The sequence below is a fragment of the Microcaecilia unicolor genome, chromosome 2 (assembly GCF_901765095.1).
Source record: "Microcaecilia unicolor chromosome 2, aMicUni1.1, whole genome shotgun sequence".
Lineage (NCBI taxonomy): Eukaryota > Metazoa > Chordata > Amphibia > Gymnophiona > Siphonopidae > Microcaecilia > Microcaecilia unicolor.
In genome coordinates, this window is record NC_044032.1 from 130,356,499 (window position 1) to 130,380,742 (window position 24,244).

At 45.7% G+C, this 24,244-nt stretch overlaps 1 protein-coding gene across 5 annotated transcripts in view; it reads right to left on the bottom strand.

Annotated features, from left to right (window-relative positions):
* The window catches only part of LOC115463103 (general transcription factor IIH subunit 2), a 111,597-nt gene that overhangs the window by 38,961 nt on the left and 48,392 nt on the right, over positions 1-24,244 (bottom strand). For all 5 annotated transcript variants that reach the window (XM_030193318.1, XM_030193317.1, XM_030193315.1 and 2 more), the window contains exons 12-13: positions 14,106-14,169; positions 7,776-7,879 (exon numbers count right to left, since the gene is read on the bottom strand). In XM_030193318.1, coding sequence (XP_030049178.1) covers positions 7,776-7,879; positions 14,106-14,169 — 168 coding nt within the window. The remainder of the gene's footprint in view (positions 1-7,775; positions 7,880-14,105; positions 14,170-24,244) is intronic.

A 24,244-nucleotide genomic window follows, 5' to 3' on the forward strand; every position in this document is an offset into this window, starting at 1 on the left:
GTTTGGGGCATAAAGATTGCACAATAGCATAGGTTGGCGCTCAAGGATTACCGAGGCCAGAGCATATCTGCCCTCTGGGTCCACAATGACCTTCTTTATCTCTAAGTGCAGACCCTTCTTGAATAAAATTACTACACCCCCCTTCCTTCTTTTTGCTTGGGCTTCTACAAGATTGCCCACCCACCATCTTTTAAGCTTGGCATGTTCCATCGCGGAAAGGTGTGTCTCCTGCAAAAAGGCAACGGAGGTCCCCCTGTCTCTAAGTGTTTTCAAGATTTTATGCCTCTTTATTGGGGAGTGAATCCCTCCAACATTCCAGGTAGTAAATTTTAAGCTAGGCATATTAACCTACCCCTAATCTCTCCCTATAGACAATGCCCTCCAGTGTCTTTCCTCTCTTATTTGTGAGAGGGCGTCCCAGCCTCCGCCCCCCCTCCAGACTTGAATGTTCCAAATTCTCGGTTTTCCCCCTATCCAGTGCTTCTACAAATTGTGCGCAATGCCCTCCCCCCCAAAAACCCTCCCAACTCCCCAAACTCCCATCTCCCCCCTCCTTCCCTTTTTTCCCCAGTCCTCCCATTCGGTTCCCCAAATCCATTCCGTTCTGGACTTGGAGCTACCCACCCTTTCATTTACAAATCACCCAATCCCTCCTCCGCTATTCGGATCAGTCCCCTCCCTCCATTCCTTTAAACATAACATTGTCCCTCAGAAATCATTCAATCATGCCTCCTCTCAGCCACTCTTCAGACTTCTCTCTGCCACTACATAGTCTGGTATATAGCCCAAAAAAATAATAGTTGTTGTAATGGAAAGTACGCTCTCTACTTAAGTTAAACTAAGTAACCTCTTCAGTGGCATTCAGTCATTCATTCTATACCGTGTGGTATATACCCCTATAGATATCCCACTGTGGTCCATCTTGGTCCATATGGACTCTACCTGTACTAGAGTTATGATCTTCATCTAGATTCTCTGTTATATAGACCACTGCAGGGCACAACCTTTTACATTTCAGGTGGCCTTAAACTTATCACCTTACCCCCCTCACTCCACTCATCACATCAATCCTCCATTCATTCAAACGCTCCCTCAGCCATCCTGCCATTCATTATCTTGTCCGATATGTTTATAATAATCATCAAATAGTTGACCTACTGAGCTCAGTAATAGTTACATGTTTTTTTAAGTACTGCAGCTTGTCGACTGTATTGTCCCGACCATGTAATGTTCACTCATTAGACTCTTTTCAGTTGTTGATATCCTCCTTCATATATGCTCTCTGCTGCAGCTGCTTTCCGTGGCCGGGCCCATATTGCCATGCCTTGTCCCTCAATCCATCTGCAGTGCACTTAGGGTTCAGTTCCACTCATCCTATGTCCTGGAAAATTACTACTGCCAAACAGGTGCCAAACAGGTGATTTTACATCCACTTCAAAATTAAATCACCTCGATTTCCACATGGTATATCTGTCTTTCTTTATGATGTTACTTATGTGGGTTGCTGTCTGTCGTCCTGCAACTTATTCACATAGATTTTCGCTTCCTCCACGCGATCAAAAAAGACCACTTTACCTCCATCTTGAATTCTCAGTCTTGCCGGGTAAAGGAGGCTAAAACGGCAATTCATCTCAAACAGTTTTGAACAGAGTGGTACAAAAGCCTTTCTCGCGATCGATACCTTAGCTGAGTAATCCTGAAAACATAGGATTTTTTGGTTTTGGTATTGCAAATGTTTCCCGCCACGCAGCGCTTGTATTATTTTCATTTTATGGGCATAGTTGAGCGTTTTGAAGATTACTGTTCTGGGCCGATCTCCTCCTGCTTGCCGCTGCCCCAGCCGATGTGCTCGCTCCACCTTAAAGTCGCCAGCCAATTCCGGGAACGCTGCTGCCTGCGGGATCCAAGTTTCTAAAAAGTTCTGCAGATCTTTGTCAGGCAAGGCCTCTGGGAGACCGACCAGGCGCAAGTTGTTCCGCCTCGATCGGTTCTCCAGATCGTCGATTTTTTCTTCTAAGTCCTGCACCCGTTTGGACAACTTTGGGTGTTCGGTAGTTATGCTCTTTAATTCCTCCTCCACCGTCCCAAGCCGCTGCTGCGCCGCTAGTATGTCCGCCATCATGGACACGTGCCTCTCCTCCATGCTATCTAATTTATCAATGATTTTTTGCATCTTAGTGTCCATAGCATGTTCCACCGCCGCTTTTACTTCTGTGATTATTTCCGCGGTCCATAGTGAACTCGGTGTAGGGGACGGCGGCGAAGTTTTCTCCGCCATTTTGGTTTCCACAGCCCGCCCTTTTTCGCGGCTTTCTTTTCGTGTCGATTTCGTTGCCATTCACTCTCTTTCCGTCTCCTCACCACTTTCTTCGTATACAGGGACGTTTTATATGTATTATTATGCTCTTGGGCTAGGTTTAGGTGCTGAATATAATGCCGATTTCTTGGGTGTTCCGGAGCAGCGATATTTCCCCTCTTCACTCCTCCATAGCCCAACCGGAAGTTTTATATAAATATGTTAAATAGCACCAGTTCCCAGTACCAATCCCTGCGGCACTCCACTGTTCACCCTCCTCCACTGAGAGAAATGACCATTTAATCCTACCCTCAGTTTTCTGTCCAATAACCAATTCCTAATCCACACCAGAACCTTGCCTCCTATCCCATGACTCTTTAATTTTCGCAGGAGTATCATGAGGAACTTTATCAAAAGTTTTCTGAAAATCTAGATATACTGAATCAACCGGTTCATCTTTATCCACATGGTTTATTCACAACTTCAAAGAAATGAAGCAAATTGGTGAGGCAAGATTTCCATTGGCTGAAACCATGCTGACTCTGTCCCATTAAACCATGTTTGTCTACGTATTCTGTAATTTTATTCTTTATAATAGTTTTCACTATTTTGCCCGGCACCGATGTCAGGCTTTCTGGTCTGTAATTTTCCGGATCACCCCTAGAACCCTTTTTAAAAAGTCAGTATCACATTGCCCACCCTGTACTATGGACGATTTTAACAATAGTAATATTCTAAAAGCAGGTCATCAATTTCATGCTTGAGTTCTTTGAGTACCTTTGGATATATGCCATCTGGTCCAGGTGATTTACTACTCTTTAATTTGTCAATTTGGCTCAGTACATCTTCCAGGTTCACAGAGATTTCTTTCAGTTCCTCCCCCATCATCACCCTTGAAAACCATTTCCAGTACTGGCAGATCTCTTACATCTTCTTCCACAAAGACAGAAGCAAATAATTCATTCAGTTTCTCCTCTATGGTCTTGTCCTCCCTGAGCGCCCCTTTGCTCCTTCGTGATCCAGTGGTCCCATGGATTCCCTCGCAGGCTTTCTGCTTCTGATGTACCTGAAAAGTTGTTACTGTGAGTTTTAGCCTCTGTGGCAAGTTTCCCTTTCCTAATTTCTTTTAGCCTTCTTTATTAATGCTTTGCATCTGACTTGCTAGTGCTTATGTTGCTTCTTATTTTTTTCATTTAGGTCTTTTTCCCATTCTTTGAAGGACAATCTTTTGGCTGTAACATCCTATTTTACTTCACCTTTTAACCATGCTGGCTGTTATTTTCTCTTCTTTTCACCTTTACAAATATGTGGAATGCATCTGGACTGGGCTTCCAATATGGTATCTTTGAAAAACGTCCACGCCTTAGCAGCCAATCCTTTTAGTTTCTTTTTAACCATTTTCCTCATTATAGTCACCGTTTAGAAAATTAAGTGCAGCTATAGTAGATTTCCTTTGCAGGTTCATCCCAGATAGTAGCTCAAACTTGATCATGTTATGATCACTGTTCCCCAGGGGACCCAACACCACCACCTCTCGCATTATGCCCTGCACACCACCAAGGACCAAATCCAAAATGGCTCCCCCTCTCATCAGTTCCTACACCAGTTGCTCCAAGAAGCAGTCATTTATTACATCTAGAAAATTTATCTCCCTGGTACTCCTGATGTAAATAACTGTTGAATCAGAAAAAGCTTTTCCAGATAGCAAATTATTACATAAAACAATCTGAAGCACCACAAAGGGATGTGGAGTTATTCCCCACTGCACAGATGCTGGCAGATCATTTTAAGGGAAACGTTAATAAGTTGCAAACTGAAACAGCTCAATATAAATCATTGGAAATGCCTTTGGCTCCCAACCAAGTCTCCACTACTTTTATTACTGCTGATAGATATTGGTTAGACTTTAAACCCATTAGTCAGCATCAAATGCTCTCTCTATTTGATCACTATAGTTCCTCTTACTGTTCATTGGATACCTGCCCGCCCTACTTGATGAAAACTGCTCCTAAATTATTCTAGACATTTATTAAATTGAATTAACATTCACTTGGTTAGTAGCAATTTTCCAACAAGTGAAGGAAATATTCTAACAATGAGTGAATCCTCCCCCCCAGTAAGGTGGATTTTGATGAGAAATAAGGGGAGAGAAGAAATCCTGGTAAAGTGCTTTTAAAACAAAAAAACAGGTTTATTCTTTCTAAGATGAACTGTCAGTTTGCTTGCTTAGTACAGCTATACAGGAAGGTAGCTGACTGAACTTTGTTACAGTTTGTAGGAGGTGGGATGGATCCTTCAGCTTCCTGCATGCAAATAGGGGCAGACATGCAGGTGCATGGGAGCATTTCAACACACTTTTGAGATTAATTCACTGAGAGTAATAAAGCTTGTGGGTCAAACTATGCATACACATTGTATGGAAAGAGCTGAATCAGAATAAGGGAAATAAAAACCTGCTCCCCTTGAGCTTAGGGGAGAGGCAAATTTGTAGCATGTTGGGAATTCACCAAGTTGTTTTTTTTTTTTTGGGGGGGGGGGGGGCTGTTTCAGTCATCGGAATTGGAAGAGTTGGACTCATGCTAAAATAATCTGTAAGGTTCTGGCTGGATATGGAAATTGCTCACTAGTGGGGAAACCCTGGAATTGGTGATTATGAAGCATTGATAACAGAGCCTTGATAAAGGTTGGTAAATCTGAATCCCAGCACAGAATGCACCTTTAGAGGCTTCTCTGAAGACACGGGGAGTGGAAGCCCTTGGAAGCCGGGCTCAAGGCTAGGAAGCTTTCTGGAATAGCTCAGGGCAGAAAGAAAAATGGCCCGCAGGGGCACCATCAGTGCCACGGGCCGAGAAGAGTAGCCCTCTACAGAGGAATCCTGGAACTGGTGGTTGTAGAGCCCTGTTAAGGGCTGGTAACTCTGAACCCCAGCAGGGAGAAACCCCAAAGGCTCCTGTTGAAGAGAGGACCAGCGAGGGTGAAGACCTCGGGGGTTGCAGAGCCCTGTTAAGGGCTGGTAACTGAACCCCAGCAGGAAGAAACACCAGAGGCTCTTCTTGAAGAGAGGACCAGTGAGGGTGAAGGCCTCGGGGGTGCGATTGGCACTAGGAGCCCAGCAAGGGAGAAGGGTCCTTAGGTGTGGCCAGCCCCAGGAGTCCAGCAGAGAATGATGACAGTTATTGGAAGGACAGCCGGTCCCCAGAGCCCATGGAGAGACTCCAGGAAGCCGTAGCAAGGACAGGCTTAGCCAGCCTGAGATCCAGCACAGCATATGGTTTAAGAGGTTAAGTGCCAAGACTATTGTGTTTGTGTATAACAGCTGAATATACAAATATCTGTGTAAACAGTTAAATAAAACCTATTCAATTTATTAACCAGCCCTGTTCACAGTTCTCCTTTTTTGGGGATTTTTCCTGGGGGGGAGAAGAGGGTAATCCCACCTGCTAACACTTTTCTTCCTGAGGTAGAGGCACTGAGCACCAAGTGAGTAAGGGACCTACGGAGACTGCCTTCGGGAGACTCAGGTTGGACACCGAATCCAGGAGCGCCCAGTAAGGGGGCATTACATGAGCATTATGGAAGTGACAAATTATCGTCCTGCCGCATCCATTCCTTTGTTCATCAAGATTATGGAGGGTTTGGTAACCAATCAGTTAAATGACTTTTTGGAGACCTATGATTTACTTCATGATTCTCAGTCCGGTTTTTTAAAGTATTTTAGCACTGAGACAATGCTTGCTGCATTATTGGCAGAGGGTAGGATGCTCCTAGGTGTAGGTCTAAGTGCTATTATATTACAATTTTATTTATCATGCGCATTCAATGTGGTGGAACACCAAATGTTATTAGGTATTTTAGATAGCTTTGGGATGGGAGGCAATGTTTTGTCCTGGTTACAGGATTCTATTAAATCTAGGGCTTATAGTGTGAAATTTAAAGGGACCCATTCTGAATCATGCAGTGCCTCCTGCAGGGTCCCACAGAGCTCTCCTTTAATCACCAACACTGTTTAATGTACTAATGTCTGCATTTGGGCCTGGTAGTAAGTTCTGCCAGCTTTAAGATTCGCAGTTATGCAGATGATATAATTATACTGCTCCCCATTTCCCAGACGGCTGAGGATACTGCAAACAGAATAAGAGATTGTATCCTTCTCCTTGAAACTCAGATTAAAACTTAAGAAATAAAAAACAGAGTTCCTTTTGTTAGGATAAACGATTTATGGAAAAATAATGTGTTGAAATTAAGTGGTCAACACTATACTTTTGAGGAGCACATTAAGATTCTTGGAGTAACATTATCAAGCACTTTGCTGTTGGATTCACAGGTGAACTTATTTATTAAGAATCATTTTTGCTGTTGAGAAAACTTATGAGGATACACAACTTTGACACCCATGTATTTAGATTGGTTTTCCAAAGCCTACTTTTTTCAGTCCTGGACTATATTAACGTTATTTATGCTGGCTGACAAAAAGGTCTTCTGAGAAAATGCAAACTATCCAAAATACGGCTGTGCACTTAATTTTTTCCCATACATAAATAAGATAGAGTAAGCATTTTATTGCTAGCTCTCCATTGGTTACCAGTGGAGGCTCGAATTCAGTTTAATATCTGCATAACAGTATATAGGATTCAATATGGGTCCACCCCAGTCTATCTGCTTATTTGTGTCGAAATGACTAATAAAGAATAAGTTATTTCTTCAAGACCCTAATCCAAGTAGATAGAAAAACAGGACTATTTTATTTGCTAGTTTTATGTATCAGGCTCCTCTATTATGGAATTTGCTTCCTTTACAATCAAGAAAAATTCAGAATTTCTCTGACTTTACGAAAGCTTTAAAAAGTTTTCTTTTTAAGAAATTATTATTTTAATGACAGTGTTTTTATTATTTTAGTTTAATTCAAGTTGATTAGATGTTAATTCACAGGAATTGCCTGTCTGTCACTTCTTGTGATCTACACTGAACTCTGTGGGTAGATGTAGAATATAGCAAATAGTGTAATGTACTCTAACATAACAATGTTTTAAGCTGTATGTTCTCTGAACATCCAGAACTAAAAGAAACCTACTTTGTGGGACATATGCATCTATGGTCTACACATGTGTGGATCCAAAATCCTTCCCCTTCACCCCTTCAAAATCCTCATCCTCCCCCCATCCTAAAATTTTGATGTGGATAGGACACCATACTCAAAAGCTATTGAGAACCCACACACACAGCATCTCATTAGCTTTGGTTTCTTTGGAATGACCCAGCATTCACTTACCAGCACTCAGCTGGGCCTATCAAAGCTTTTCTGTGTTCAGTTCTACAAAATATGCAAAGTCCAACTTGTTTGCAGAAATATGACCGGAGTGTTGCTGGGCACATGAATCTGTTCTTCACAGCTCCAATTCTCACAATGGAGAATGGTGTCATTGGAGAGATGCACTACTTACATAATATTCACATGGTGATAACTCTTGAAGATACTCACGGCAGATTTTGCATTCCACAGGAAGTTCCGAGTATTTTGCTCTACACTGTGGACAAAAATATCCTCCCAATGTAAGACCTGGCTCATTATTGCCATCCAAATGCCTGCAGGGCAGAAAACCACATTTAGAAACTTGGAGACCAGAAAAAAAAAATAAAGAAACAGGTTGAGACTGCAAATAAAGAATTCAGCATTCTGATTCTTTTCACATGGAAGTGGGTTATGGGAACATACCTAATATCCATTAAAGGGGGGGTATAATTCAACAGATCACCTAAAGTTAGGCACCTAAAATGTATGAGTCAAGCATGACTTCTATAATAGCAATTATGCGCATAATTGCCATTACAGAATACTAGCGTAAGTATGAATGTTAACCAACCGTATTCTAAAAGATTAGGACCATGTGCTTGGTATGCCCCTGCCCCTCCCACATCCATACACACCTCTTGCTGTAGAACTTAGGTGCGTTTAAGTGCAATTATGAGATTAACTGCAAATTAGTATCAGTTAACTTAAATCACTGATTATTGGTTGTTACTGCCAATTCATGCCTAGTTAAGTAATTTAGTAAAGTTACGTGTGTAACTTTTCTATAAGCTATGCATGCAAATGTATACCCAAGGTATACAAATTTGCATATGAGATTATAGAATGAGGGGGTAAATGACTAATACATAATACAAATTATTTCACCTGATCTGTAATATACTGTAAAATAAAAAAAATTAAAAAAAATTCATATAGTTTATGCTTTTTCTATTGTCCTCCTTTACATCATGGAATTGTTCTGTGTTGTCTTGTCAACAAAGATTCAACATCTCTCAATTTTCCTTTAGGAGGGATTTTCTATTGAGATGGCTAGTGTCTGAGCACGGATAAATAAACCTATACAATCACCACCTTGTTCACTGATCTTTACTACATCCAGAGCACAAATAAAGGCTATTTCTACCGTGTTTCCCCGAAAATAAGACACTGTCTTATATTAATGTTTGGTCCCCAAGACGCGCTAGGTCTTATTTTCAGGGGATGTCTTATTTTTCGGGGACTCAACATTAAGGCAAGATAGATCTTTTAAAACTGGATTCTTATAAATAGATGTTTCTATCCGTACAATCCAGATTGAACCTCCTTTGGATCTTTAATATAATAAAGTCCTTTTTCAAAAGGACACAGCTCATAGCATAAATACTTCAGGATCAGATCATATGTTTGGATAGCGATTAACATCACTGAGGTTCTGGGATAAACATATGATCTGATCCTGAAGTATTTATGCTATGAGCTGTGTCCTTTTGAAAAAGGCCGCCCCCGGGACAAGGCCGCCCCGGGCCCCCCCACCCGAGGTCGGCCCCCCCTCCACCCGCCCTCAGTCGCTCCCGGAACTAACCTCTTAAATGCTTCCTTTCACCTTCGCACTCGCAGCAAGCAGCAGCAGCAGGGCAGACCTCTCCTTCCTTCCGTGCCCCGCCCTCGCAGACGTTACGCCAGGCGAGGGCGGGACACGGAAGGAAGGAGTGGCCTGCCCTGCTGCTGCTGCTTGCTAAGAGTGCGAAGGTAAAAGGAAGCATTTAAGAGGGCCTGTAAGATTGTGGGAGGCTGAATGGGAAGCCTCAACAGAAGCCAAGTCCCACATAAACCAAACAATTAAAGGCTTGACAGAGATGAGTTTATCTTCTACATGGCGGAGATGTGAGCCAACTGCACGAAGGTGCACCCTAATCAAATTGGTCTTCAAACCAGACAGATTTAGAAGGTATTCAAGCAATTATTGTGTGGGACAGAAAGAGATCTAGGGTTTTTCCTTCACACCAGATGGAAATCTCTTCCACTTAAAATCTTATGGCCTCAACCCTCCTGAAAGCCAAAAGAATCTGACACACTGTCCAGTAGGTTCAGGAAAGCTAAAGTAACATCCAAGCTGTGAGGGCTAGGCACTCAATACTGGGAGGTGCCATCATTTCCTGATGCTACACGATTAGTGTTGCAAAAAGCTCCAGTTTAATGGGTCTTCATATGGAGCGTTCTAGAAGAAACAAATTTGTCTAGGCCAATAAGGGGCTACAAGAATCATGGTTCCCATCTTCCTTGAATTTCTTCACTATAAGAGTGTTGGAGGATACACATATAGAAGACCCTCCCCCTAGTTTGCCATGTTATTCCTATTCTGGAGCACAACTTAGGGACTTTCCTGTTGTAGACTGTGGCAAAGTCTGAGGGGTGCCCCACTTTTGAAAATATTTCTGAGTCTCATCCAGGGACTACTCTTGCAGTTGCAGGGATCTGATTCAGTTTGTCTCCAGGCAGTTGTACCTGCTTGCCAGAAGGTGACTGAGTCATCTCATAAGAAATGGCCCAGCTCCACATTCTGAAGGGGACAGATAAACCAAAAGGGGTCAATCAGATGTTTAGTGGAGTACTAAAACATGTGCAATAGTAAAATAACAATGCCCAACATGGCCATGTTTTGCTCTATGGGCTGCATTAGGGACAAAGAGACAGTACAAATAAACAATAATATGCTAGTAAATACTTGGATTAAATTCCCTGCCCTTTTTCCCCTGGTGTAACTGGTTCTTATGCATTGGCTTCTAAGAGTGAAAAAAGTTTTCTTGAGTGCTGACCCCCGAGGTGGACCCTAGCATCAGGTAACTATGATTCAGATTATTCTTCCCAATGTGCGTCACTTTGCATTTGTCCACATTAAATTTCATCTGCCATTTGGATGCCCAGTTTTCAAGTTTCCTAATGTCTTCCTGCAATTTTTCACAATCCGCATGTGTTTTGACATCTTCAAATAGTTTTGTATCATCTGCAAATGTAATCACCTTGCTCATCGTTCCAATATCCAGATCATTTATAAATATGTTAAATAGCACCGGTCCCAGTACAGATCCCTGCGGCACTCCACTTATTCACCCTCCTCCATTGAGAAAAATGGTCATTTAACCCTACCCTTTGTATTCTGTTCAACAACGAATTCCTAATCCACAGACTCTGTACAACAAGTCACTTCCTGTTAACAGGAAGTACAGAAAGGAGATGTCTCCCACATTCTCATCCAAGCCTCCTTCAGGATTCTATGAACATGCACTGCCATATCTTTCTTTGGGGGGAGGAGGAAGTGAGGAATTGGAGGATATCCAGTGTTTCTGCCTTGGGTTGCTCCTCCATCACTATCTTAAAAAAAGGACAGCATGAGCTATCTCCCTTATTAGATAAACAAATAAAATAAATGAAAAAGAGCTCATCTGGCAAGAACTTTCTTCGCTAAGGAAGTGCTATTCAGAGAATTTTCCTGGGAGTCTGAGCCAGAGACTATCATTCAGATTAAAAAAAAATACTCCAGAGAAGAAGTCCGAGTCTTTGCCTGTCTCAATATACTGAACCGAGACACTAAGGATCTCTGCTATACTGGTAAAGCTTCCTCCCCAATGGGCAGGAGATTGACACCAGAACTGCTTCCATCAAACCTAAAATCCTTCAATATCTTAGTGTCGTTTCACTTCTAAGCATCATATGGATTTCTGGGATTAGCTGGATAGCCACCTGTTTCAACATTCACAACGTTGAAGCTGCAGCATCACATCAAGCGAGAAAGTGTTCCATCTATTCCTCAAACTACTTCATGACCTGCTCTTTGAAGGTTGCCATTGACAAAAGCATGGTGAAAACAACAGAGGTATCTGCACCTCCTGAGTAGCCCAGGATATATTAGAAGCAGGGTCTTGGGTCCTTGAAGGCTGGTACGCCCCCTTGGAAGATGAATGGTCCTCACGTCAGGGGGCACTTCGAGGACACCAGTTACCTTGGTGCCTTGCTCCAAAAAGGCATGATACTGATATGCACCAGTCTCCAACTAGCTTCCAGCATCAAGGTCCTTCAGTGCCAATTAAAGATGAGAAGAAATCCTCTCTCTTCTTCAGGCTGGATTCTAATGATAAATCAGTCTGATGGCCTCTACTGACTTTTGATATTAAGGGTGACAGACATGCTCGATGCTGAGGTATATCCAGCATACAATGCAGCTCCAGGACACATGGAGATCAATGTTTCCAATGCCAACGTCAATGGACTGGACTTCTCTGTGTTAAATATCTGCTCACACTTCTCACAACCACAATTTCCTCTTTTGGGCATCTACAAACAATTTATGAGAGGGATCATGGTTGGGCCTCAGGCGTCACTTATAGGTTTCTGTAATGGATATGGTCTTATTGCACCACATGCACTCTTTGAAGCCACTGATGAAAAACTGCTTAGAAGCTTCAAGTGAGGTCTATACAGCAAAAACGCACAAAAAATTTTTGTTAAACATCCAAATACTTAACTAAGGGCTCCTTTTACTAAGCTGTGTAGGCGCCTACAAGCGCCAAATTGGAGTTACTGCCCGGTTACCGTGTGGCCCTTGCAGTAATTTCAATTTTAGCACGTGTCCGCTACGTGTATCTGAAAAATATTTGTTATTTTCTGGTGCACGTAGTGGATGTGCGCCAAGTGGCATCTTACACATGTACTTTGGCTGGCGGTAAGGTCTCAGACCCAAAATGGACAAGCGGCAATTTTTATTTTGCCACACATCCATTTTCGGCAAAGAAAAGGAGGCATTTTTTGCAGGCGTGCTGAAAAATGGATCTGCGAGCACCCAAAACCCGCGCCTACACTACTGAAACCATTTTTCAGCACGCCTTTGTAAAAGGACCCCCTAGATTCTATCATGACAAACCCCACATGCCAGTGACAGGACTTGAGAGGAAAAACAGAAATTGAAAAGTCAACTGGTATATGATAAATCTGACACTGGTTCTATAGAAAATAAAAGACTGAGATGGTTCTGAGCAACAGCAGTAGGTGGGAAGTAGGGCACATGCGCAATGAACCTGCTCAAAACTTGCAGAAATTTAGTCTGAAGTAGTGCTCCCACACTGAGCTCTGTTGTGAAGACCTGGTATCCTGCTAATCCTTGGAAAAACAGAGCACCATCTAGTGTGGGTCATGAAGTTAGCCTGTCCACCCTTCCACTAAAATGCACCTTTTAAACACATTTACAAAAAAAACTTCACTGTGGGTCAGATTCAGCTGGCACAGCAACCATCCTATTACATATATTCAGCGCCAATATCCATATAGGCAGTGGTGCTAAATATAAGTCACGGGTTCCTGCATTTGGGGTTGTAAGCTGGGCAGGCCTGCCATTAAGACATCACTGACCCGCACCTTTAGGGGAATGTGTGCTTTCTGTGGCCATATGAACGGGATCGCAGGTACAGTAAGAATGATATAAGCAGCGATATAGATAGTGCTGGCCTGGTGACTACACCATTTGTTTCATTTAGGTTATTCAGAAGACAAAGTAAACATATAACTTACCTGGATAGCTGCTGAACATTGCCACTATCTGGGTAATTCTTCTGCCTGCCCCCTCTCCACCTCCTGTTTTATACTGATAGTAGCAGGTCATTTAAGGGGGTCTTTTACTAAGGCGCACTCACATTTTTAGCGCGCGCTAAAATTGGGCATGCGCTAAACGTTAGAGATGCCCATAGGAATGCACTGGCATCCCTAACGTTTAGCGCGCGCTAAAAACATGACCGTGCCTTAGTAAAAGACCCTCTAAATCTCTAAGAGGCCATTTTACCAAAGCTTAGCATGCACCTAACCAACATTAGCGTGCGCTAAAGGCTGCGCATCCTATTTTATACCTACGGGCCATGTGGCACTTACCACATGTTAATGTTGGTTAATGCACACTAAGCTTTAGTAAAAGGGGATCCTAAATGGTGGAAACGCTCAATATATATATATATATATTTTTTTTTTTTTTTTAACATATGAGTATGCAAGTTAGAAGTTCACTGCCTGCTGGTCCATGCCCATGTGTGAAAAAATTCAACAAATTATCTTTAACAAAGGTAATGAGCCAATATAGCCCACAAGAAATTTTAAATTGAGTATTAGAACTTTCAGATTGTGAGGGTAGGAAAACACTGGACAAATCAACTAAGAAGTGGTAAAATCTGCTACTGAAAGTTTTTTTTTGTTTTGTTTTGGGTTTTTTTAAGAGAAGAGGCAAATATTCTTCTAGAATTGTTTAGGCAAATTGACCCAGCAGGAGAGTGAACATAACATAACATTTTGGAAGACTACTACTACTACTACTACTACTATTTAGCATTTCTATAGCGCTACAAGGCATATGCAGCGCTGCACAAACATAGAAGAAAGACAGTCCCTGCTCAAAGAGCTTACAATCTAATAGGAAAGGAAGACCTTTCAGGTCTAACTTTTAGGACTAGAGTTCTAAGAAATCAAATAATTCTTACTTACGCCATACTGAATGATGGTTTAGCATCCTGATCAGAAAGGGCTGCAACAGTATGCTGTGGAAAGCCTTAGTGAGGGATAAAAATACTGAATTAGTAAATTGTATACATATATGAAAGATCATAACATCACAAATGTGAAACAGTCCAACTTTTGCTTTTAGAGCTGTTCAGTATAGGCTTTATTCACCTAAATATTTCTTACAGGCTAGGGGGCCTTTTTACTAAGGCACGTAGGCGCCTACACGTGTCCAATATGCGTCAAATTGGAACTATCGCGTGCCCCGGGCGGTAATTCCATTTTTGATGCACGTCCAAAACACACGGTAGAAAATATATTTTCTATTTTCTACCGTGTGGCGATTACCCGGCGGTAATTGGCAGTTTATACTCACTGATGCTTACTGCACGAATAGCGCGTGAGACCTTACTACTAAATCAATGGGTGGTGGTAAGGTCTCAGGCCGAAAATGGACGCATGCTGGTTTTAATTTTATCGCATATCCATTTTTGGCCACAAAAAAAAAAAATAAAGGTCTTTTTTCCAGGTGTACCGAAAAATGGACCCGCGTGTGTCCAAACACACAACTACACCAGCGCAGGCCACTTTTTGGCGCACATTAGTAAAAGGGCCCCCAGGTGTCCACCTAGGGCAGCAGAATTTGGGGGGCTGTTAACACAGCCCAGGCACGTACGAGAGCCTTTTCCCCGTCACTGCAAAGCATCGACACCAAAGTGAACGCTGCATGGGCCCATACGGATGGGTCTGCACTCAAGCACAAGCTAGTCCCGCCTCCTCCGAGGCAAACTTCCTGTTTGGGGTGGGGGTGGGGGGGTGGGAATGGGACACTGTACTTACAGGGCCTGCACAGTACTCGCTCTTCTTTAAGCTGAGGGCCAGTGCAAAAGAAATATGCAAGCATTACCATATAATATTCAAAAATGCTGAAAAAAGATCTTTTTTTGGAGAAAAGCCCTCAGAACTAAAGGACTGTAGCTCTTAGTGAGACATGGTTAGACATTTGAAACCAGTACTTCATTTCTATCATTGGGCTGAAAACTCTGTTTTTTTACTTTTTTATATATGTGCAATCATTTGAAGTTTATCCGTGAAAACTTTTTTATATATGTGAAATCATTTGAAGTTTATCCGTGAAAACTTTTTTTTTTGTTTTGTTACATTTGTACCCCGCGCTTTTTCCCACTCATGGCAGGCTTAATGCGGCAGGCAATGGAGGGTTAAGTGACTTGCCCAGAATCACAAGGAGCTGCCTGTGCCGGGAATCGAACTCAGTTCCTCAGTTCCCCAGGACCAAAGTCCACCACCCTAACCACTAGGCCACTCCTATGAACTCTAACAACTCTTTCAAATAAAAATAAAAGCCAGCACTTAACTCTCAAACGTTCTACGGGGCCACCGTTTCACCCCTTTGAGTTTTCTTCAGGAACTAGTGCTTAAAGATCAAGACACCAAGTAATATCTGGGAAGAGAAAAAAATATTTGTTGTTTAACCAGAATCAACTCAAAACACTTAACTTTTTAATTTCAGCTGAAACAATTCTCCGGAACACCCACACGTTCTCATTTCTCTCTCTTGAAAATGGCACTGAAACGTCAGACGCCAACTCTAGATGTTTAAATAGAAAAACGTCATCATGTGATTTGCATAGAAACGCCCCCCAAGGGGCTAAACAGATGTATTTACAACTCGTCAACTAAAAGTAAGGCTGTTTGAATATCGATCGAATATTAGATCAGTTCGTAAAGAACCTTCAGTGGATCATTGCATACGGATGCAACATGCTTTTGAAGATCTTAAATGTTGTGTGATTGACAGGATTGCAGCTCTCAGCAGAGGAGAGGACCAGAAGTTAATGTTACAGCGTAGCGAAGTGAAGTGGATTTTTCGTCTCAAAAGTTTAGAACTCTCAGGTTTATGTTTCAACAGTTTTTACTGATGATTCAACATGTTAAACATAGGCATAAGATTTAATATATGACAGTTTAAATAACATAACATACTTATATGAATAAGTCATTAACTTCTATCATCAAGGATTTTTACAATTTTCTCCCAACCTCCCCTCAAACCTTTGTCACTGTAAACAAAATGTTTGTATTTTTATTTTTAAATGAACAGTAAAATAAAGTATTGAATTAAATAGTACTATTGACTGACGTGTTCTATTAAAATTTTTTAATTTTCATCTACATTCTTGTCAAGAATATATTCAGCAGTTAATACATCTGTTTAGCCCCTTGGGGGGGCGTTTCTATGCAAATCACATGATAACATTTTTCTATTTAAACATCTAGAGTTGGCGTCTGACGTTTCAGTGCCATTTTCAAGAGAGAGAGATGAGAACGTGTGGGTGTTCCAGAGGACTGTTTCAGCTGAAATTAAAAAGTTAAGTGTTTTGAGTTGATTCTAGTTAAACAACAAAGATTTTTTTCTCTTCCCAGATATTACTTGGTGTCTTGATCTTTAAGCACTAGTTCCTGAAGAAGCCTCAAAGGGATGAAACGGTGGCCCCATAGAACGTTTGAGAGTTAAGTGCTGGCTTTTATTTTTATTTGGAAGAGTTGTTAGAGTTCACATAAGTTTTCACGGATGAACTTCAAATGATTGCATGTATATAAAAAAGTTTTAAAAAACAGAGTTTTCAGCCCAATGATAGAAATGAAGTACTGGTTTCAAATGTCTAACCATGTTTCACTAAGGGCTATATTCCTTTAGTTCTGAGGGCTTTTCTCCAAAAAAAGATTGTTTCAGCATTTTTGAATATTATATGCTAATGCTTGTATATTTTTTTTTGTATCAGATTACCTCTTTTTACATTAGCATTTGCTGCATTTCATTGTATTTATGTGGATGATGGTAGGCCACAAAGTGGGGAGGGAAGGGAAAATTGAGAGGAAGGAAAGATGTTTGCCACCTTGAAGGGAGGTAGATAGGATATGATTGCCACTTGGGAGTAGAAAGAGGAAGGGGAGATGCTAGGGGGTGGGGTAGAGCCTTGAGATGGTGCTACTTATAGATCATTAACAAAATCAAAAGCTGAAATAGCAAATGGTTGTAAAAGAAGATATTTAGCAAAAAAAACCAAAAAAAACCCTGAACTAAACCAGAGTAGCAGCAGGAAGGACAGCCACAACAGAATTTCCATTTAAGTCTCGAGCTAAATATAAAGAGGAGTCAACCAAATATATACATGCTATCAACCTGCATTCAACAGCCTTTATAACCCAACCTTATTTACCTCTGCCTCAGGCTACAGCACTACGACAGTCATGCAGCTCATGTCTAAAAAAGCACTTAAAGAGTTCTACATAGCGAGACCATGGTTATTCCCATAGTCTCCTGTCCATACACATAGCACATTTTTTTAAAATCTCCATATAGGTGCATACTTTTTTATTTATAGACAAGTAAAAAAAGGCCCGTTTCTGATAGAAATGAAACAGGCGCTAGCAAGGTTTTCCATCCTCCCCCCCACAAGTTCCATGCACCCCTGTCTTAGGAGGTGTACACCCCAGCGCCTCCCTCCCTCTCTGTCTCTCAGTGGCAGCCAGACCTGTGTTGGCCGCTCCCTCCCATGGTAGTTCCATGCACCCGTCTTGGGAGTTCCATGCCCCCGCGCCTCCCTCCCTCTCTCTCTGTGTCAGTTGCAGGCTGACCTGAGTTGGCCACTCCCTCCCCCTCCCCCCCTCCGGGAGTTCCCTGCACCCCTGTCTTTGGAGTTCCACACTCCCGCGTGTCCATCCCTCTCTCTCCTCGGAGTTCCAGGCCCCTTCCCCTCTGAGTTCCATGCCCCCTACCTCCCTCCCTCTCTGTCCTCCGCGTTCCAGGCCCCCCTCCCCTTCGAGTTGCAGGACCCCCCCCCCTCCCCTTTGAGTTGCAGGACCCCATCTCCCCTTCCAATTCCAGGATCCCCCTCGCCTTCGAGTTCCAGGACCTCCCTCCCGTTCCAGTTCCAGGACCCCCCTCCCTTTCCTCCCCTGCCCTCCGAGTTCCATGCACCCCCTGTCGTCTGAGTTCCACACCCCCGTGCCTCCCTCTCTCTCTCTCTGTGCTCTCCGAGTGGAAGCAGGATGTGTGCAGCTGCCCCTCCCCTTCGTAAGTGCCGGCTGTTATTTAAAACTTCTTACCTCCTGGTCCGTCGGCAACAGTAAAGTCGAGCAGGCACGGCATTGTGCTTCAAACTGCCTTCGCTTCTGTTTCAGCTCTGCCTCTGGTCCCGCCCTCATTTCCTGTTTGCGGAAGGGCAGGACCAGAGGCAGAGCTGAAACAGAAGCGAAGGCAGTGTGAAGTGCTGTGCCGTGCCTGCTCGACTTCACTGTTGCAGAGAGAGCGACCTCCGGTGGCTAGTGCTGGCTTCACTTCCCTCTCACTTCCCATTGGTCCGCCCTGTGATGTCATCCCCAGGTCGGACCAATGGGAAGTGTGTTACAAACCCAGGCATCCAGACGGAGGTGCAAATTATTATGGTAAAATTATGCATCATACCTGATAATTTTCTTTCCATTAATCATAGCATATCAATCCATAGACCGGTGGGTTGTGTCCATCTACCAGCAGGTGGAGATAGAGAGCAATCCTTCTCCCTCCTTATAATGTGGTCATGTGCTGCCGGAAACTCCTCAGTATGTCGATATCAAAGCTCCATCCGCAGGACTCAGCATTTAGAGAATTACACCCACGAAGGGACACTCCGCCCAGCTCACCACCGCTGAAACGGGGGAGGGGAATCAACCCAGCTCATCCCCGCACAAGCGGGGGAGGGGGAATTCAGCTCATCCCCGCGAAGCGGAGGAGGGACAACCCACCCGCCGATGTGGGGGGGGATCTGGCTTATCCTGCAACCGCAGGAGGAGCTGGCTGACCCTAACACCGCCGAAGCGGGAGGGAAACAAGGCTACCCCACTACCGCAAGATGTGGGGGGGGGGGGGGGGGAGCGCCAGCATAATTAGTTATCAATCCAGCCATCGGCGAAACGGTGGGAGAGGAATGCAGCAGCTCACTGTAACACAAAATCGTCTCAACTTGATGAAACTCCAAGTAGAGGAACTTCAACACGAAGTACCTGAACCTGAAATACAACCAGAACAAAACAATACAGATATCTGGGAGGAGCTATGGATTGATATGCTATGATTAATGGAAAGAAAATGATCAGGTATGATACATAATTTTACCTTCCATATCATCATGCATATAAATCCATAGACTGGTGGGATGTACCGAAGCAGTACTCACCCAGGGCAGGACATGGAAATCCCAGAACGCAACACTGAAGCTCCAAAGTGGGCCTCGGTCCGAGCAGCCACATCCAAGCGGTAATGTCTTGAGAAGGTATGAGCCGACGCCCAAGTAGCCACTTTACAAATCTCTTCCAAGGAGACAAATCTGGACTCTGCCATCGAGGCCGCCTGTGCTCTAGTTGAGTGAGCCTTCAGCTGGATAGGCGGCACCTTCCCTGCGGCCACATAAGCCGCCGCAATCGTCTCCTTGACCCAACGTGCCACAGTAGGCTTAGATGCCTGCAGACCCCTACGAGGGCCTGCAAACCGCACAAACAGGTGATCCGATTTCCGGAAATCATTGGTCACTTCCAAGTATCTGATGATGACTCGTCTCACATCTAGACATTTGAGAGCACAGTACTCCTCTGGATAGTCCTCCCTACGAAAGGTGGGTAGACAAAGCTGCTGATTCACATGGAAGCGAGAAACAATCTTCGGCAAGAAGGAAGGCACTGGGCGAATCGACACTCCTGCCTCAGTGAACCTCAGGAACGCCCCTCTACACGAGAGCGCCTGGAGCTCGGAAACTCTTCTGGCTGAAGTGATAGCCACCAAAAAGACTGCTTCCAACGTCAGATCCTTCAGCGAGGCCCTCGACAAGGGCTCAAAGGGCGGCTTCTGCAAGGCCCGCAGCACCAGATTGAGAGTCCACGAAGGCACTATCGAGTGCAGAGGAGGGCGCAAGTGGTTAACTCCTTTGAGAAAGCGCACCACATCTGGCTGCGAAGCCAGGGAAGCACCCTTCAGGCGACTCCTGAAGCAAGTTAGAGCCGCCACCTGGACTTTCAGCAAACTGAGCAAGAGGCCTTTCTCCAGACCATCTTGCAGGCACGCCAACACTGAAGATATTGGGGCAGTGAAGGGCGATAGAGAGCCTGCTTCGCACCACGATGCAAAGGTACGTCAAACCCTGGCGTAAGTAGTAGAAGTAGAGCGCTTCCTCGTTCTCAGCATAGTGGCGAAGACCTTGTCTGAGAAGCCCTTCTTCCTCAGCCGCTTCCGCTCAATAGCCATGCCTAAAGACCAAAGGGGGAGGGATCTTCCATCACCACGGGACCCTGATGCAAGAGGCCCCGCTCCACTGGCAGCCTCAGAGGGCCGTCCACTGAAAGCCTGATCAAGTCCGCATACCAGGGACGTCTGGGCCAATCCGGACCCACCAGGATTACCCGGCCCGGATGCTTTGCCACCCGGCCTAGAACCCTGCCCATCATGTGCCAGGGCGGGAACACATAGAGAGCTCCTGTGCCGGCCACTGCTGGAGAAGAGCATCTACTCCCAGAGACCGAGGGTCCCGTCCTCTGCTGAAAAAACGTGGCACTTGACAATTGGCCGAGGACGCCATCAGATCCAGGCTCGGCTGGCCCCAGCGCTCCGTGATGTCCAAGAACACCCGAGCAGAAAGCTGCCACTCTCCGGGATCCAAGGTATGGCGACTGAGAAAGTCCACCTCGACATTCAGGACTCCCGCAATGTGGGCCGCCGACAGCTGTTCCAGATTTGCTTCCACCCACAGGCACAGCTTCATGGCTTCCATGGCAAGAGGAACACTCCTGATACCTCCCTGGCGATTGACATAGGCCACAGCCATGGCATTGTCCTACAGGACCTGTACTGGCCTCAACACCAAGACCGGGAGAAACTCTAGAAGCGCCAACCGAATGGCTCGGAGTTCCAGGAGGTTGATAGACCACTTTGCCTCTGCAGGAGACCAGAGCCCCTACGGTGTCCTTCCCAGGCAGTGGGCTCCCCAGCCCGGCAAGCAGGCGTCCGCGATGACAATCCACTCTGGGGTCATAAGAAGCATTCCGGCTGCCAGCATGTCTGGATCCAGCCACCAACTCCGCACCTTTCGCACCTTAGGAAACCAAGGGCAGGCGAATAGCGTAATCCTCTGAAACCGGAGTCCAACGCCGCAGAAGAGAGTGCTGCAGTGGTCTCACATGGGCCCTGGCCCAGGGCACTACCTCCATCATGGCCGTCATGGAGTCCAACAGCTTCCCATAGCCTGACGCTCCGGTAGTCTGGTAGGAACACTCTGCCCATTTGGTTGTCGACTCGAACTCCCAGATACTCCAGGGACTGAGTCGGCCGCAGCTGACTGTCCTCCCAGGGAGCTCATAAGAGCAATCACCCTGTTCGTAGCCGTCCCACACTCTGCATAAGAGGAGGCTCGGATTAACCAATCGTCCAGAAAGGGATGGACGTGCACTCCTTCCTTGCAGAGGAAAGCCGCGAGGACCACCATCACTTGGAGAAGGTCTGCGGAGCAGTAGCCAACCCGAACGGGAGGGCTCTAAACTGGAAGTGTCGGCCCAGGACTGCAAAGCGCAGGAAGCGCTGACGAGGCGGCCAGATGGGAAAATATAAGCAAGCTTCCTTGATGACCAAGGATGCCAGGAATTCTCCTTGCACCGCAGCTATTACGGAGCGGAGAACCTCCATCCGGAAGTGCCGTCTGTTTAAGGCCCGATGGACTCCTTTGAGATCGAGAAGAGGCCGAGCAGAACCTCCCTTCTTTGGCACCACAAAGAAAATGGAGTAGCGTCCCTTGCCAAGTTGATCTACTGGCACTGGGACCACCGCACCCAGGCACAGCAGCTGCTTTGATCGGAGACTTGCAGGGAAAGTTCACAAACCCGTCTCTCAAGGGCCGGCAGAACTCCAGCTTGTAGCCATCTCTGCTGACTTCCAGAACCCAAGCGTCTGAAGTTACCTTGGTCCCCTCGCCCAGAAATGAGGACAACCTTCCTCCTATCTGCTCTGGGCCATGGGCCATGGCCAGGACCCCGTCATTGGGTCCAAGACCCTGGGGGAGGACCGGAGGACAAACCTCCGGGACGGCGGTCCCTGCGAAAGGAATGCTGCTTGGGGGAGAAGTTCCTTTTGAAGGAAGAGGAGGTAGAGGAGCCCGACTTGCCCGGGCGATACCGACGGGCTTCCAGAAATCAGGCCATGGAGGAACCCAGGCGGGCACAGTTGACCCGAGCTCTGACCTCCGCCAACCTCTTACCCTTAGACGACAATCTAGTCCAGCTCGACCCCAAAGAGCAGCTTGCCTTGAAAAGGCAACTTGGCTAGGCGAGATTTGAGGCATGGTCAGCAGACCAGCGCTTAAGCCAGAGCCACCGCTGAGCAGAGACTGTCTGAGCCATACCTTTAGCCAAGGCTCTCAAGACATACAGCAAGTCTGCCAAGTAGGCCAAGCCCGACTCCAGGGCCGGCCAATCCGCCCTCAAGGAAGAATCCGAGAGGGAAGCCCGCTGCAAAACAGTCAAGCACGCCCTGGCCACATAAGAGCCGCAAACTGAGGCTTGCAAACTCAAGGCGGCTGCCTCAAAGGCCGACTTTAAGGCCAGCTCCAGCTCCTGTCCTGAGCGTCCTTCAGGGCAGTGCCCCCTTCCACCGGCAGCACCGTTTTCTTAGTCACCGCAGTGATTAAAGAGTCTACTGTAGGCCAGAGTAGGCTTCCTGTTCCCCCTCAGGCAGAGGATATAGACGGGACATAGCCCTGGCTACTTTAAGGCTCACTTCGGGGAAAACCCATTGAGCCGAAATTAAAGTCTGCATGGCTTCATGCACGTGGAAGGTTCTAGGCGGGCGCTTAGTTCTCAGCATAATGGCAGAGCCAGCAGGGGCTGAGAGAGAGCCTTCCTCCGGACAGGAAATCTTCAAAATGCCCATGGCCTGCACTAACAGGTTGGACAAATCCTCTGAGCAAAAAAGCCGCGCTGCAGAGGGGTCATCCGCTCCATCCTAGTGGGGATCAGTCTCCTACAAGGAATCCCCAAAGGACCGTTGGGAGAACTCAGATACGCTGCCCTCATCCACATCAGAGGAGACAGAGTCCCCTAGGGCCTGGAGATCCACCCGAGGGCGACTGATCATGGAGGCCTCATCACCCTTAACAGACAGGGGAGCAGGGGCAGCATTTTGCATAAGAAAGGCCTGATGCAGCAGCAACATGAACTCAGGGGAGAAACCCCCCAGTCTGTGCACTTCAGCAGCCTGGGCCACGGCCCTAGAGGCACTCTCAACCTGCGCTCCCAAGAGCGGGGGAGAGGCGCGCTGTGCATCCAAAATGGTGTCCGGTGCGACACTCAATGAAGGAGCCGCGTGGGAAGAATGGCGCTTAAATTTCGCCAACTTCTTACCGTCGCCCCAGTCAAGGGCGACCATAGTATTAACGTCTCCCACCTCGAAGGCGGCCCAAAAAGAAGCCGTCCGAACAGCGTGGCCGGCCAAAACCGGGGGTGGGGGGGTGGGGGGGTGGCGACCAGCGGGGGATGGGCGCCAAAGGCAGGAAAAACCGCCGCACCGGAGGAAGAACCGGGGAACTCTCCCGACTTCGAAAAGGTGACTCTGCCTTTGAACCCCCGCTTCCTCGCTAGACGCGCACACGCAGTCCAGGGAGCGTCTTTTCGTGCCCTTGCCCTCTGACACCATAAGCCACGTGGAACCCCCTGCCCGCTATAAAAGGTAAAATTACCTGCTTCTTGCTCCGAGCTGCAACGAATTGGTGTCCCAGTGAGCAGCTGCAAAAAACGCTGAAATAAACGCCTTTATGGACGTTTAAAATATATATATATTTTTTTTTTTAACTGAGCCAGCGGGAGGGGGGAGAAAAGGAGGGACCTGGCACCACCAGGTTTGCACTTGCTCAGGAAGAGCCCTCAACCCCAGGTACTCAACAAAACCTAACAAATAGGCTTGGAGACCTAGCTAGAGCTGCTGCTGTGTGACCACCACCTGCTGAGATAGAGAACATACTGAGGAGTTTCCGGCAGCACATGACCACATATAGGGAGGCAAAAGGATTGCTCTCTATCTCCACCTG